Genomic DNA, 12,932 nt, shown 5'->3' with positions numbered 1-12,932 from the left:
AGAGAAGAGAAGAGAAGAGAAGAGAAGAGAAGAGAAGAGAAGAGAAGAGAAGAGAAGAGAAGAGAAAGTGGAGACCAGCCATGAGCATAAGGAGAGAGAGGGAGCAAACAGCTCCCCCCCCCCCTTTTTTTTTGGTTTTTGGAGACACTGTTTCTCTGTGTAGCCCCGGCTGTCCTGGAACTCACTCTGTAGACCAGGCTGGCCTGGAACTCAGAAATCTGCCTGCTTCTGTCTCCCAAGTGCTGGGATTAAAGGCGTGCACCACCACTGCCCAGCAAGCAGCCTCTTTTACAGTGAGTCAGACACACCTGGCTGTTGCCAGGTAACTGTAGGGCGGAGCTTAGACAAAATGCCAACAGTCTCTGCTTTTCCATTAGCAGTTTGCACAGCACCAGAGGGCAAGGGCTGTGCTGTCTTCTTTCTCTCTTCCAGCCACGCATGCTTGGGTCATAACCCCCAGTTCAGCAATCAGGGTAGATTGCCTGTTTCCAACTGTATCCAGTCAGTCCTGATCTCCTCCCCAAACAGCTTGCCATCCCAGGCAGGAAGATGTGTGGGCACAAACCGCAATCCCAGAGCTCAGTGCAGAGATGTGCGGCTGTTGCTGATGGAACAGTTAAGACAGGACCCAAAATGAGTGGGTTGCAATCACAGCTCTGCCGCTTGCCACATCACCTCAAACACAGCTTCACTGATGTTTGTGCACTTGAAAAGGAAGTGGTAGTGACAGTCGATGGCAGTGATATCGAAGGTAGGGGTGGCTCCCTCTTGGAACTGGTGAGCGCTTAGCACTTGGCATACCAAAGGGCATTTGCTATTCTTAGCATTGAACACTGGGACTGAATTCAGGCTAAGAATAAGCAAGTTCCCATCTGTGAAAACTGCAGTTTGATGTTCTGGGAAGTGAGCTGTAATTGTACCCATGCTGTTTGGGGTCTGACACACAACGGAAAGGGTTCAGGGGTCGTGGGATCCCTCAATCTAGATTTAACCCCAGTTTCTCTAGCAGAGCCCAAGGGTGCCTCTTCATGCACCTTGACTTCAAGCTTTCGGTTGTTCAGTGATGTCAATGAACACCGCCTAAAGCATGCTAAGACAGCAGTCCCAGTGCTGGCTCCCTGCTTCCTCCCTGGCTAGCGAGACAGCAGAGCCTCAGCAGACAGACCCTCTTTTACCACTGACTATTTCTGTGTCTAATTTTGTCTCTAAGCTTCAGGGCAGTGACTGTATGCAATGGTTTAAATCTGTCCCTCCCAAAAGTATGTGTTAGAAACTTGATCCCTATCACAACACTATTGAAAATGAGGCTCAGTGAGAGATTTTCAGGCCACGAGGACTCTAGCCTTCTGGACAGATTAATGCTGAATATAAACGGGCTTGCTGCTTGAGGTGGAGTCTTTGCTCTCTTACACCCCCTCTTTGCCTCCCTAGAAGGTGTCACTACCTTGATACTGAACTTCTAGCAACCAGGCCTGTGAGAAAGACGATTCATTTCTATTCATAGCGCTCTGTGTATATGCTCTTGCACCAACACAAAGTGGACAGAAATACTCCTTGTTTAAATCCTCACCTTACCAGGCTCTCAGCATCATGTCAGGACCACACCCTCCTGTCAGGGAAGCAGGATGGTGTGAAGTCCCGGCATCATGTCAGGACTGCAGTATAATGTTTCATTTCAGAGTCTCAGAATAATGGGAGGAGCTTAGTCATATGTCAGGACTTCAATCTCTTACCATGCTCTCTCTGACCCCCTGCCCCCAGTGTCTAACCAGCTTTTGAGTGTCATGTCAAGGTCTCAACATGTCAAGAAGTCAGGGACTCAGCCTCACTTCAAGCCTTCAGGATCACATCAGCACTCAGCCCTTAGCATCATGGCAGAATCACACCAGGCATTCAGTAAGGTCAGGACCTCAGGACCACTTCATGCCCTCCACATCATGAGGGACCTCAGTTCATGTCAGAACCTTGGGTTCATATCATATCCTCCAAACCATGTCAGGACGTCTGTGATATCATGTCAAACCCGAGTATCGTGACAGGGCCTTGACATTATGTGAGACCTTAGCAACATGTCAGGCAATCTGAATCATGCCAGGACCTCATAATTATGCCATTATCTCTGCATCATGTGAGGTCCTAAGCATCACAAGATGTCCTCACTAGGATGGGACCTCAGCAACATTTCTGGATGTGAGCACATTGTCAGACCCTTAGCAACATGTCCTGACCTCAGCATCTGCGTTATCACATGAGTTCCTGAGCGTTATGTAATGAAACCAACATTACTTATTCCCTCTGCATCTGCTATTTCTTCAGTATCATGTAACATCTCATGTCACCTCAGGGACATCTCATGTCACGTCAGTACCAGATTCATCTATCAGAACCGCAGGATTCATCTACCACCACCAGAACCTCAGCATTGTGTCTGTCACTCGGATTACATTAGGTCCTCAGCCTCATGTAATGTCCTCAGAAAAATAGCACGAGTCTAATGTCATGTCAGAGCCTATTTAGCATACCATGCCCTAAGCATCATGGCAGGGAGGTCAGCATCAGAGGAGGTCTTCAGCCTTGTGTCCAGACCTTCACATCTTGTCAGTACCTGCATCATGAATGGATCTCCAGTATCATGTTATGTCTTCTCTGTCATGTCTGGACCTCTGTGTCATGTTAGACACTCAATATTGTCATGTCTAGAGCTCAGCGCCATGTCAGGACCTTGTTTTAATATCCTATGAGGACTCCAGAACAGCGCTGTGACTTCAGCATCATGTCGGGACCTCAATGTCACATGTCACTCAGCATCAAGGCAGGGCTGCAGCAGCATTTTAGAAACTGAATATCATATGCAGATGCTCAGCGTCAGCTGAGAACCACAATATGTGATTAGGTAGTAAAATATAGGGTCATCGTGGTGGTCCCTTAACCGGCATGTCAATGATGTCATGCATGATGTCAGGACCATGACGAAGGACCAGCATTATGTAAGGCCCTTAGTTAGCATCCTGTCTGTCAGACCTTCTGCACCATCAGGATCTCAGCATCATATCAGGTGCTCAGCATCATGTAATGCCCACGGTATTATGTCAGGCCTTCTGAATCAATCATAACAGCAGCAGCACATCATAACCTCAGCATTGCAGGCCTCTTGGTATAACATACTTCATGTCATATCATGATACTTCATGTATCATATCGTATAATCATATATCATATCATAGGGTCCTTTGGCGTCCTATTAGCTCCTTAGCAGCATATCTGGACCTCTTTACCACATGAGGCTCTGGTGTCATGTGACATTCTCAGGATCACGAGTAGCCCTTAAGATCTTGTAGGGCTTCAGGATCTTGCCCAGGGCTCAGTGTCATGCCAGGACTTTAGCAGTGTATCAGGCTATACTTACTTTAAGATAGAGACCCCCACACACACTATGCCCCAGTTTCTCCTCCCACTTAATAGGGCACTCTGCTCCTGGCCTTACCAATCCCACCTCCTGTGTCCCTAGCATTCCCATGAGGCTCACTGAGCAGAAGGTCAAGCTGTCAAGGATAGATGGACAGGCAGTCAGGACGCTCAGACACATCTATGTTTATTTTTTTTTCCTGTCAGAAAATTTCAAGAATTACACCAAAAAATACTTCAGCCTCTGCTACCTACTGACAAAAATACACCACAAAATTATAAAGCGCTCTGTGGTTTTGCTAGGGAAGATTTGTTGATCCGTTTCAGATGACAAATGAATTTACAGGTGACTCAAGGTGATGGGAAGATGGGGGGAGGGAGGAGAAATCAGATGAGAGTATCTGGCAGGATGGTTTGAGATATACTATTCCTATTACCCAGCTGCTGTGTACAATAATTTCAGCAATATAGCAAGCCACAAAAAATACCCTTAAATGGCCTACGCAGGTCAAATGGGCGATTCCCCTGGCCAGTTCTCATTCTCTTGGACCTGGGGCCAGCACCTCCAAGAAAAGGGATTTCCTGGAATATGAGAAGCAGGAGGCCCTTGCTAAAGTGCCAGTGAGAAGCCTAAGGATGTTGGCCACGCCTCCCTGCCAGGTGCTTCTGGAACCTAGCTGGGAAGTCTGGACAACTCTGTCAATACAACACAGTGAGCAAACAGTCACCTTCTCCAGCTTCTTTTAGGAATGAGCACTGCCTGCCCAATCTTCAAGTTTCTTCCCGGCTGTCAGATTTCAACTAGCTAGAATTCAATTGTCATTCCTGCTGTCATTAGCGCTTTGGGAAAAAGCAAAACCCGGGTGAAACCCGGGTGCCTATGCTTTTAGCTGGATCCAGAGCGGCCTGTCTGAGCTCTCTTCCTTTCTCTCCCTTCCCACCCCTGCCATCTTGAAAACACGGGCAGCATCTAGGGATACACCTAGAAAAACAAAAGAAAGACAACATCTACCCACGCCTGTGTTTGCTGAGGCACAACAGCCGCCCTGTGAGCATCGGAGCCTAGGTCCCCATGGGCTGTCCAGGGCTGAGCGTGGATGCCTCCCCCATGAGTTTGTGCAAATCTTGCAAGCTCACCATTGAGTGGTACTCTGTGCATTCCTAGTTTAGAAATGCCAACATCACCTTCCTCTCCAAATCAGCCTTGCCTGCCATTGCTGTGCTTCTCTCCTGCAGACCACAGGCAAACTGAACAGCCCACCCTTCGCCACGCAGATACTCGGACGCCCACACAGAAGCCGTGGTGCCTTATCTAAGAAGTCTCAGAGAGACTCTGCTCTTTACTGCCCTGCTGTGTCTTCCACGTGGAGCCCGTTTCATGCTTTTAAAATTCATTTTATCCGGCTTCCTTTTCTGTCTCTAAATTATCCTAACAAAGAATAAGCGGCGGCTTTGAAAATATCTTACATGGGAACAATCAACACGAAACATGCCTTTGTACACGAGCCTGACTTGGGTACGAAGCAACAATACAAAAGAACAAAAGGAAAGATCGATTCAGACAACTCCAGTGCACAATATTTTTGGGGAGTTCTTCCCAGACCCCATCCTGCCCCGCCCCCACCCCGTACCCTAGCAGTACAGTATTGTCTTGTAGCTCCAGCCTTGCTTAACTAGTGGGGAAGGGGGTTTCCCTCTCCACCCACCCACCCCCATCCCAGCTGGGGCAGACCTTTAATGGCCCTGCGTCTTGGGTGGCTTGGGCTCATGGATGACAGCAGCTGCTGACAGCCATGGCCCGATGGCCCGGGCAGTGCTCTGCTTGGCCACACTGTAGTGGCTGATGACTGTGTAGAAGCGGCTCCTGGAGCTGGGGTCCTGGGACGAGTAGTAAGCATCCAGCGAGGCCGGGATACAGCGCTTGTGCTGGGGAAGAAAGACATAAGAGTCAGGAGTAGCCGGGTGGGCTGCTGGCACCCACGGGGATGCTGATGCCCTGTGCAGGGGCTTCAGTTCCATCAAGCCCTCAAGTACCCTACAGGGGACTCTTCTCCTGCACCTGGCCACAGTAGACCTTCCCCAAGATTATACCATCACCATCTTCAGAGGAGAGGAAATATACCTATTGTTGGTACTGAGGTAAGACCAGACACATAGGCTTGATGACCATACGACACTGCTCTTGGTAGCATGACATCAGGTCCACAGTGGCTGTCTGGGCCATTGTCCATAGATAATGACAATTTCATGTCCTTTGTTTTATATATGTATTTGTTTTCTTTTAGTAAAGTTATTGGTTCCTAACATTAATATGTCTTTTTTTTATGCATCTATCTGCATTATCCTAGTATATATAGGATAATCATAAAATATCGCTAGTTTAGCACTCAGAGTGAATGGTGTATTAAATGAGTGTTGCTGCCTCTTAGTGTGCTTAGGCTATAAATGTCCTCTGTTTATAAGGGGTTGACTTAGGCATTTCCAACTATCTGATGTATGAGTGTGTACCCTGACAATCCTGTTTCTCAGCCCTGCACAATATTCAATAAATTGCATAAAGCTTTTTGCATTTGTTTGGTTTTGAGAGAAGGTTTTTCTGTGACCTGGCTGTCCTGGAACTCAGGCTGGTCTCAAACTCACAGAGATTCACCTGCCTCAGCCTCTCAAGTGCTGGGTTGAAAGGCACACACCACCATGCCCTACCTTGTTAAAGCATGTAATGTCACATATCAGGCTTTGGTCCGGATGGGTTTGGCCAATTGCAGGCCCCGTAGAAAGTTCTGACTCAGGCTGTGCTAAGCTTAGCTCTGACATTCCATAGGTTGGATGCATTTAAAAGGCACTTTCAACTTCTGGTGGCTCCAGGCTACAGACTGCACTCCAGTTTCTCCAGTTGATCTGGAGTTTTCTGTTTAGCTTGCTTCCAGAGTTTACCTTTTCTTACTTATTTATCAAATAAGGTAGAAATTTACATATTTAAAGAAAGCTATATAACGAGCTAATTCTGGACGAATGTTGCACCCATCCCGTCTTCCTTCCACCCCGCTGAGTATCCATATTTGGTATTTTAAATTTTCATGTCTTTGGAATTTCCTTCTGGAAAAACTAAGCAAAGCCCTTTCTCCTCATGCACAGGTAGAACCTCTTTCTTAGCTTGCCAATATCAGGGACGTCTGTCCCAGGTGGCAGAGTCTTTTCCGCTGTTGGGTTTCTACAGACTCCCCTTGTGCAGACAAAGCATGGTTTATTCAGCTGTCTCCATTCTTTCAGAACCTCAATTTTTATCCATTAAGAATGTCGCCCCATGGAGCATGTGCCAGCACCATCCAACATGTACTCTTAAGTCAGAACACCCCCTATTTGATTCCCACTTTGAAACATCCGACCAGCTGTGATGTCTTGGGAAATCCTCTTAACTAAATACTTGAATTTCTGTTACTTCTTATGGAAAATGGGGGCAAAAAATATCCATTTTTTTTTTCAGAATGGTTGTGTGGTTTAGTAGAGATAACATTTATGGAAATTTCTAGTAAATAGCCTGACCAAAAAATACTCAGCAAATGGTGATTATAAAAATTAACATTATCACCTATTTTGGATTTAAATAAGCTATTTTTATTGCAACTAATATGTATTGAGAGTCTCATTACCCAACAGGCTTATTATTATTATCATTATTATTATTATTATTATTATGTGCTCAATTATTTGACTGTTTGAGCATACATAATTCTCCAAAGGAATAAGATAACTTCCAAGTCACCCAAATCTTTTACGGAAGGAAGGCAACTAAAGCGATGGTTCAGAAGAAAGGGACCCAGAGGGTGAGGGGTCTGGACATAGGCTGGGAGAAAACCTCAGAAGCTCTGTTCTGTCTTCCTGTCTCTTTAGGGACACCCTGATGTAAAGAATTGGTCAGTTATCCAGGGAGATAATCCATGTGAATCAAAGCCTTCGGAAGATAGCAAGTCAACATTAAGCATCAGCGAGCTTCGAGCTTCTATCACTGCTCATGTGCAGTTTGGAGCTGACCTACTTCCAGACCTTGCGATTGCAACCCTAGTGCCTGCCTGAGACTGGTCCTTCAGGAAGACATGATACCTCTCTTTCTAACACGAGCTGTGTTTCAGACATTTCATGAGAAGATCGACAGACCCAAATATGGCCAGCAGGGATGAGAAGGCATCTATAATCCCTCTGATTATTGACTGTCACCTAGGGCTATCTGCTTGCCCCAAACCCCTTACCTTGTAGACAAATCCTTCAGGACAGCTGTGGTCATAGGTAAAGGCTTTGTAAACCACCAGGAACACAATGCAAGCAAGGAAGGCAAGGGCCAGGCTGACAAGAATGGTGACCTAGAAGAAGACAGAACTGAGAGTCACATAGTCAGTTGGTACATTTAGGCCATACAGGCAGCCCCCAGCACTGGGAGCCAACAGGTCAGCTGGTGTGTTGACAGTAACTAAAATGTAGTATGATCCTTAGAAAACTTGTACCCAGGAGCCTCAGTTTTTTCCTCCTGCAGGAAAATCTAGAAAGTTCTTTCTTAGTTCTATGCGTGATTCCCCCTCCCTCCCTCCCTCTTCCTGGAGATGGAGGGGAGGATTAAGTCATTGAACCTAGGGTGTGGCGCTTTGAATGTGCTTGGTCCATGGAAAGTGGCCTTGTTGAAGTCAGTGTGGTCTTTTTAGAGGAAGTGTGTTACTGTGGGGTGGGCTTTGCAATCCTATGCTCAAGCTCCTCCCAGTGCAGAAGGAAGACTCTTTCTAGTTGTTTGCAGAAAACAGTCTCTCCTGTTTGGCTTCGAATCAAGATGTAGAACTCTCTGCAACTCCAGCACCATGTCTGCCTACATTTGGCTATGCTTCCCGCCATGGTGATAACAGACTGAACCTCTGAAACTGTAAGCCAGCCCCAGTTAAAAGTTTCTCTTTTTAAGAGATGCCTCGGGTATGGTGTGTCTTCACAGCAATGAAACCCTAAGACACAGGACTTCCTGCCTTCCTTGGACACTACACTCCTGTCCCCACCACTGGAGTGAAATGTCAGGCATCAGTTGCTGGCTTTGCCTCTGTTTGGACACCTGATACCCACCTTGCATGTGTCCCATACCACAATTGTAGAAAAGTAAAACTTTCTATACTGACCACATTTCGACCTTTTCTTGTCATGTTCCCCATATAAGACAATATAAGACATGGATTTATATTGTACTAGATAGTCTAAGAACTCCAGAGGAGTGCTAACACACAGGAAGATGTACAAAGTTCATATGCAAATACAATTGCACAGCTGAGGAGTTTGATATTCACTAGTGGTTCATGCATACAGTCACCTACTGATCTTGATAGATGGTGTGTATCCACATAATATCATTCAGTCATGAGAGGGATGAAATATGTGTGACAGATGTAGATAGACCTCAAAATCATTACACTGAATAAAAGAAGTCAGATCTAAAAGACCATTATGAAATATCTGGAGTACATTAAATGGTAGAGATAGAAAACACACTGGCAATTGCCAGGCGCTCAGGGTTGGGAACAACAGAGAATGACTGATAATAGGTACCAGGTTCCCTCTGCGTGATGAAAATGTTTGAAATGAGACAAGGATGATGGCCACATAGCACTGTAAATATTGCAAATGCTACTGAATAGTTCATTTTAAAGTGACTAATTTTACCTCAAGTTTTAAACGCCAGAGCTGAGGGAACACCTTGCCTCAGGAGAGGGAGCCATTCCTGTACTTGGTGACTCTATCAGAGAGCTTTAATATTCTGCTAGCCTCCCTCCCACCCAAGTGGGCAACCCACTATGCCAGAATGCAAACTGTCATGGCCCCATTAGTGGCAATGAAGTGGCTGTAGACCCCATGCATGCAAAAGAAGGAGCAGAGATCCGAAGCCACACCTTCCCTCCACAGGCATTCTCAGTCAGCTCAAGGGGCTTCTGGGAAAGCCCATCCCAGTGATCACATGACCCAGCCTCTGACTGAGCAGAGCCCCAGCCTTTTGACAAACCTAGCAATAGGGCGAGATATCTAAACACAGGCGCGGACCAGGCAACGTCCATTTAGGGTGGGCACTGGGGGCACATTCCCCAGACAGACAGACCAGGGATCTCCTGTTCCTAGCCCTTTCTGAGAGGAGCAGGGCTTGATTTACCTAGATCATCAAGGCTGACTGTGTGACAGAGAAGCCTTCTGAAAATGTCACTAGGAAAAGAAGAGGGAGGAAGGGCTGAGGATCAGTATCTCCTTTAGGCACAGTGGTTTCAAGACTACTATCAGAAGCATCTGATGGACCTTCAGATGCTGGCATCTAGGTTCCCCTCTCCTGTGAATTTCAATTTAAAGGACAATGGGAAAATGGGTCCAGTACATGGGCATCATTTTCAATCTTACACCCTTGGCAAGACTGACTCCTATAAGCTGTTTTGATTTGGATCTCAAGCTGGCTAGATATGTTATCATCATGTGGATGACATTTTCAACAATCCTACCCTTCTGGCTCCCCCTGGGTGATATGACAACAGAATTTTTGGGGTAGAGTCCAGGCCTTGGGATGTCTGAAGCTCCTGCCTCCCTAGTGTAGGCAGGGAGAAGAGCTCTCTGTGAAGATCTGGGCCAGGAAGGCTCTATGAATGCTGAGTGCTGAGTAGAAGCTGGGGAGTAGCCTGCCCATATGTACCGTTAACAGGCTAGTTGTGCCAGGGTAGATGGAGGTCATGTCATCTGAAAGCCTTCATCCATTTCCTGAATTTTAGTAGAGATTGCTCTGTGACCAAGGCTATCAGTGCAGGGAAGTCTGGGACTAATCTGGGGCTGGGATGTATCCGTGTGGGTGACTTTGCAGAAAGCTCCAGCTGGGATAGCAGGAGGCTCTGAGGAGAGGACTGTGCTTCCGCCAGAGCGCAGCTCGGGAAAGTCTGGGCTGCTTTAGAAGCTTAGTGGGTTTGGCTTAGAGGAGGCAAAGGAGAGGAGGGCCTGGAGCAGAGGGCAGGGGAGAGTGGACACACTGAACGTGGAGCCTTGACTCATGGTGACAGGGGACCCTTGAAGCTTTTAAGTGGTCAAATGGTGGGATCAAGATTAGGCTTTGGACAGATATCTCTGGAGGCAGTGTACAGAGGTCAGGGCTGGAGGTAAGGCTGGAGGCAGGGAGGCCAGTGGGAAGGCTGATAATTAGGGAATGTCTTAAATGTTGAGCAAGCTTGGGCAGTACGGTGGAATGAGTTGAGCTGAGGAGACCACGTCACCTTGGCCCCAGAGCTGGGGCATGGACTTAGAGGCTTGGGATTTCTGTCTTGGCTTCTACTGAGATTTTCAGACAGGTAGATAGCCCGCTGCCCTGAGCCAGCCTCTCTCCTCCTGGTAGAATTCAGAGGCCTCCAGAACTTGGAGTCTGTAGCTAAATCCCCTGATGGAAGGGTGAGCCGTGGCCTGCAGGGAGGCCATTTCTCCACCCACCAACATGCTCTGAGTACGGGCTCTGGGCTCCGAGTCAGGATTCATTGGCTTAATTAGAGCACCCAGGTCCTGGAGATGTGCTAATGTCCTTGGCTTCACCCTAACAATGTGGGACCAGCAATGAAGTCCATGCTTTCCACCTAGAAGCAAGGCATCCTGTGATATGATCTTCAGCACCTGCCAACACCTGCCTCCATCTCCCGAGGTTTCCCTACTTCAGACTTCCTCATCACAGACAAATTTCCAGATCTGCTCTTAGCCAAATGCCACGAGGCAGGCAGGCCTTTAGGAATGGGCAGTGAACAGTTAGGTATCTGATGAGCCACCTCCTAGCCTGTCACAGAGCAGGGTGTGGGGGCAGAGCGAATGGAGGACAGGGTGGGCTGGAAGAAGGCAGAGAGCTCCACCCTGGCGTTTTCAGCAGATCTCCTACCCCCCTCCTCTGCCAGAACCAGCACTGCCCTGCTCTGAACACCCACCCTCCTGGAAGATTTCTAGCAGAAAGGCGTCCTTACTGTATTATGCATGCTCAGCGGAGCAGACAAAACCCTCCCGGGATGTCAGCCTTCCTTTCTCTGCTCTCCAGTTCCTACCTCCAAAGCCATTAACTTCTCTATCCATTCTAGATCCTCCATATCAAAGAAGATCTTTTACCCCATCTCCCCCTCAGGTTCTCAGGCAACATTTAGCCCCTCTCTGTCCAACCCTGCTCTCCAGGAATAGCTCACCATGACAGGATTAACCTGGTCTGTCTGCTGCTCCCTTTGGGAGGTAGCATAGACTAACTCTCACTTCCATTTGCTCTGCACAAACAAAGTATCAGGGTCCTTGTTTGCCAGATTGTTTGATTGATTGATTGCCTGTGAGGTAGAGTCTACTGGATCTTCATCTTTTAGAGGAGACTAAGGCACAGAGAAATCATGTGCTTTTCCCAAGGACACACAGTGCATTAAGCACTATGCTCTCAGGAGATGAACAATATATGATGTGTTACCCAGGAGGCTGGTCCTCTCTGCTCCTCAGAAAGTGTGGACTGAGCACATGCTCATGTGCTACATGCTGGCTTGAAGTCCAGGTTACAGCCTGTTCTCCACACAGGGCGGACAATGCTAAGTGTGTAAGGGAAGGGTCCTACCCCGTGGGCTCCAGCATTGATCCCCGTGAAAACCTTCCTCCTCCATAAGAGAGTCAGACAGTGTGCATGCATCCCTGGACAGGAGGAGGGCGGCCCCTGAGATGCATGCCCATATCTCAGTCTGCTACAAATGGTACATCATTTGGAAGGATGGGCACGGCAGGTGTAATTAGGTCAAAGGTCTTGAGGTGAGATCACTGTGCATCACCTGGGTGGGTATTAAAGTCCAGGAGCCATGATTTTATTACATAAAGAGACACAGGCCAACACACTGAGGAAGGAGAGGCAGTATGGAGTTGGAGGGAGTCAAAGGAGCTAGAAGATTCAAGGGGAAAAGACTGTGTAGAGGCCTATGTCAACCCTATCTCAACAGGGTATAGTCACTGGGAATCTCATTTGAGAAAATGCCTCCATATAAGGTCTGTAGGATATTTTCTTAATTAGTGATTGATGGAGGAGGGCCCAGCCCATTGTGGGTGGGGCCATCCTTGGGCTGGTGGTCTTGGGCTGAGTAAGCCATGGGGAGCAAGGCAGTAAGCAGCACTCTTCCATGGCTTCTGCATCAGCTCCTGCCTCTAGGCTCCTGCCCTGCTTGGATTCCTGCGCTGGCTTCCTTCAGTGAATGCGGAGGTGTGAGCCAAATAAACCTTTCCCTCCTCAAGTCGCTCTGATGGTGGTGATTCACCACAGCAACAGGATCCCTGGCTGGCTAAGGCAGGGTGCATCGGAGAGAATGGAGTTCTGCTGCATCAAGCCACAGAGTTTAGGGTCACTTATCATGGCAGCTCTGGGAAACTAACATGGTGGACTCATTGGCAGACCAATACACAGGGTAATCTGAAGTCTGCTGTCTGACATGGTGAGAGCTATAAGCCGCACAGAATTGGTTGATAGAAAACTTCCTCCTGCTGGCCGACAG

The 12,932-nt window shown here is 47.6% G+C and overlaps 1 protein-coding gene across 3 annotated transcripts in view; it reads right to left on the bottom strand.

Moving 5' to 3' along the window:
- Positions 1-3,566: 3,566 nt before the first annotated feature.
- The window catches only part of Nsg2 (neuronal vesicle trafficking associated 2), a 59,551-nt gene continuing 50,185 nt past the window's right edge, over positions 3,567-12,932 (bottom strand). For 2 of the 3 annotated variants that reach the window (XM_021177626.2, XM_029483022.1), the window contains exons 4-5: positions 7,653-7,763; positions 3,567-5,331 (exon numbers count right to left, since the gene is read on the bottom strand). In XM_021177626.2, the coding sequence (XP_021033285.1) occupies positions 5,140-5,331; positions 7,653-7,763 (303 nt within the window). In that variant the 3' untranslated portion in view covers positions 3,567-5,139. The remainder of the gene's footprint in view (positions 5,332-7,652; positions 7,764-12,932) is intronic. The other variant, XM_029483021.1, reaches the window with a different exon arrangement.

This window comes from Mus caroli, chromosome 11 (genome assembly GCF_900094665.2).
Source record: "Mus caroli chromosome 11, CAROLI_EIJ_v1.1, whole genome shotgun sequence".
Lineage (NCBI taxonomy): Eukaryota > Metazoa > Chordata > Mammalia > Rodentia > Muridae > Mus > Mus caroli.
Note: the sequence above shows the minus strand (reverse complement) of the source record. Positions and strands in the feature narration are given on the sequence as shown.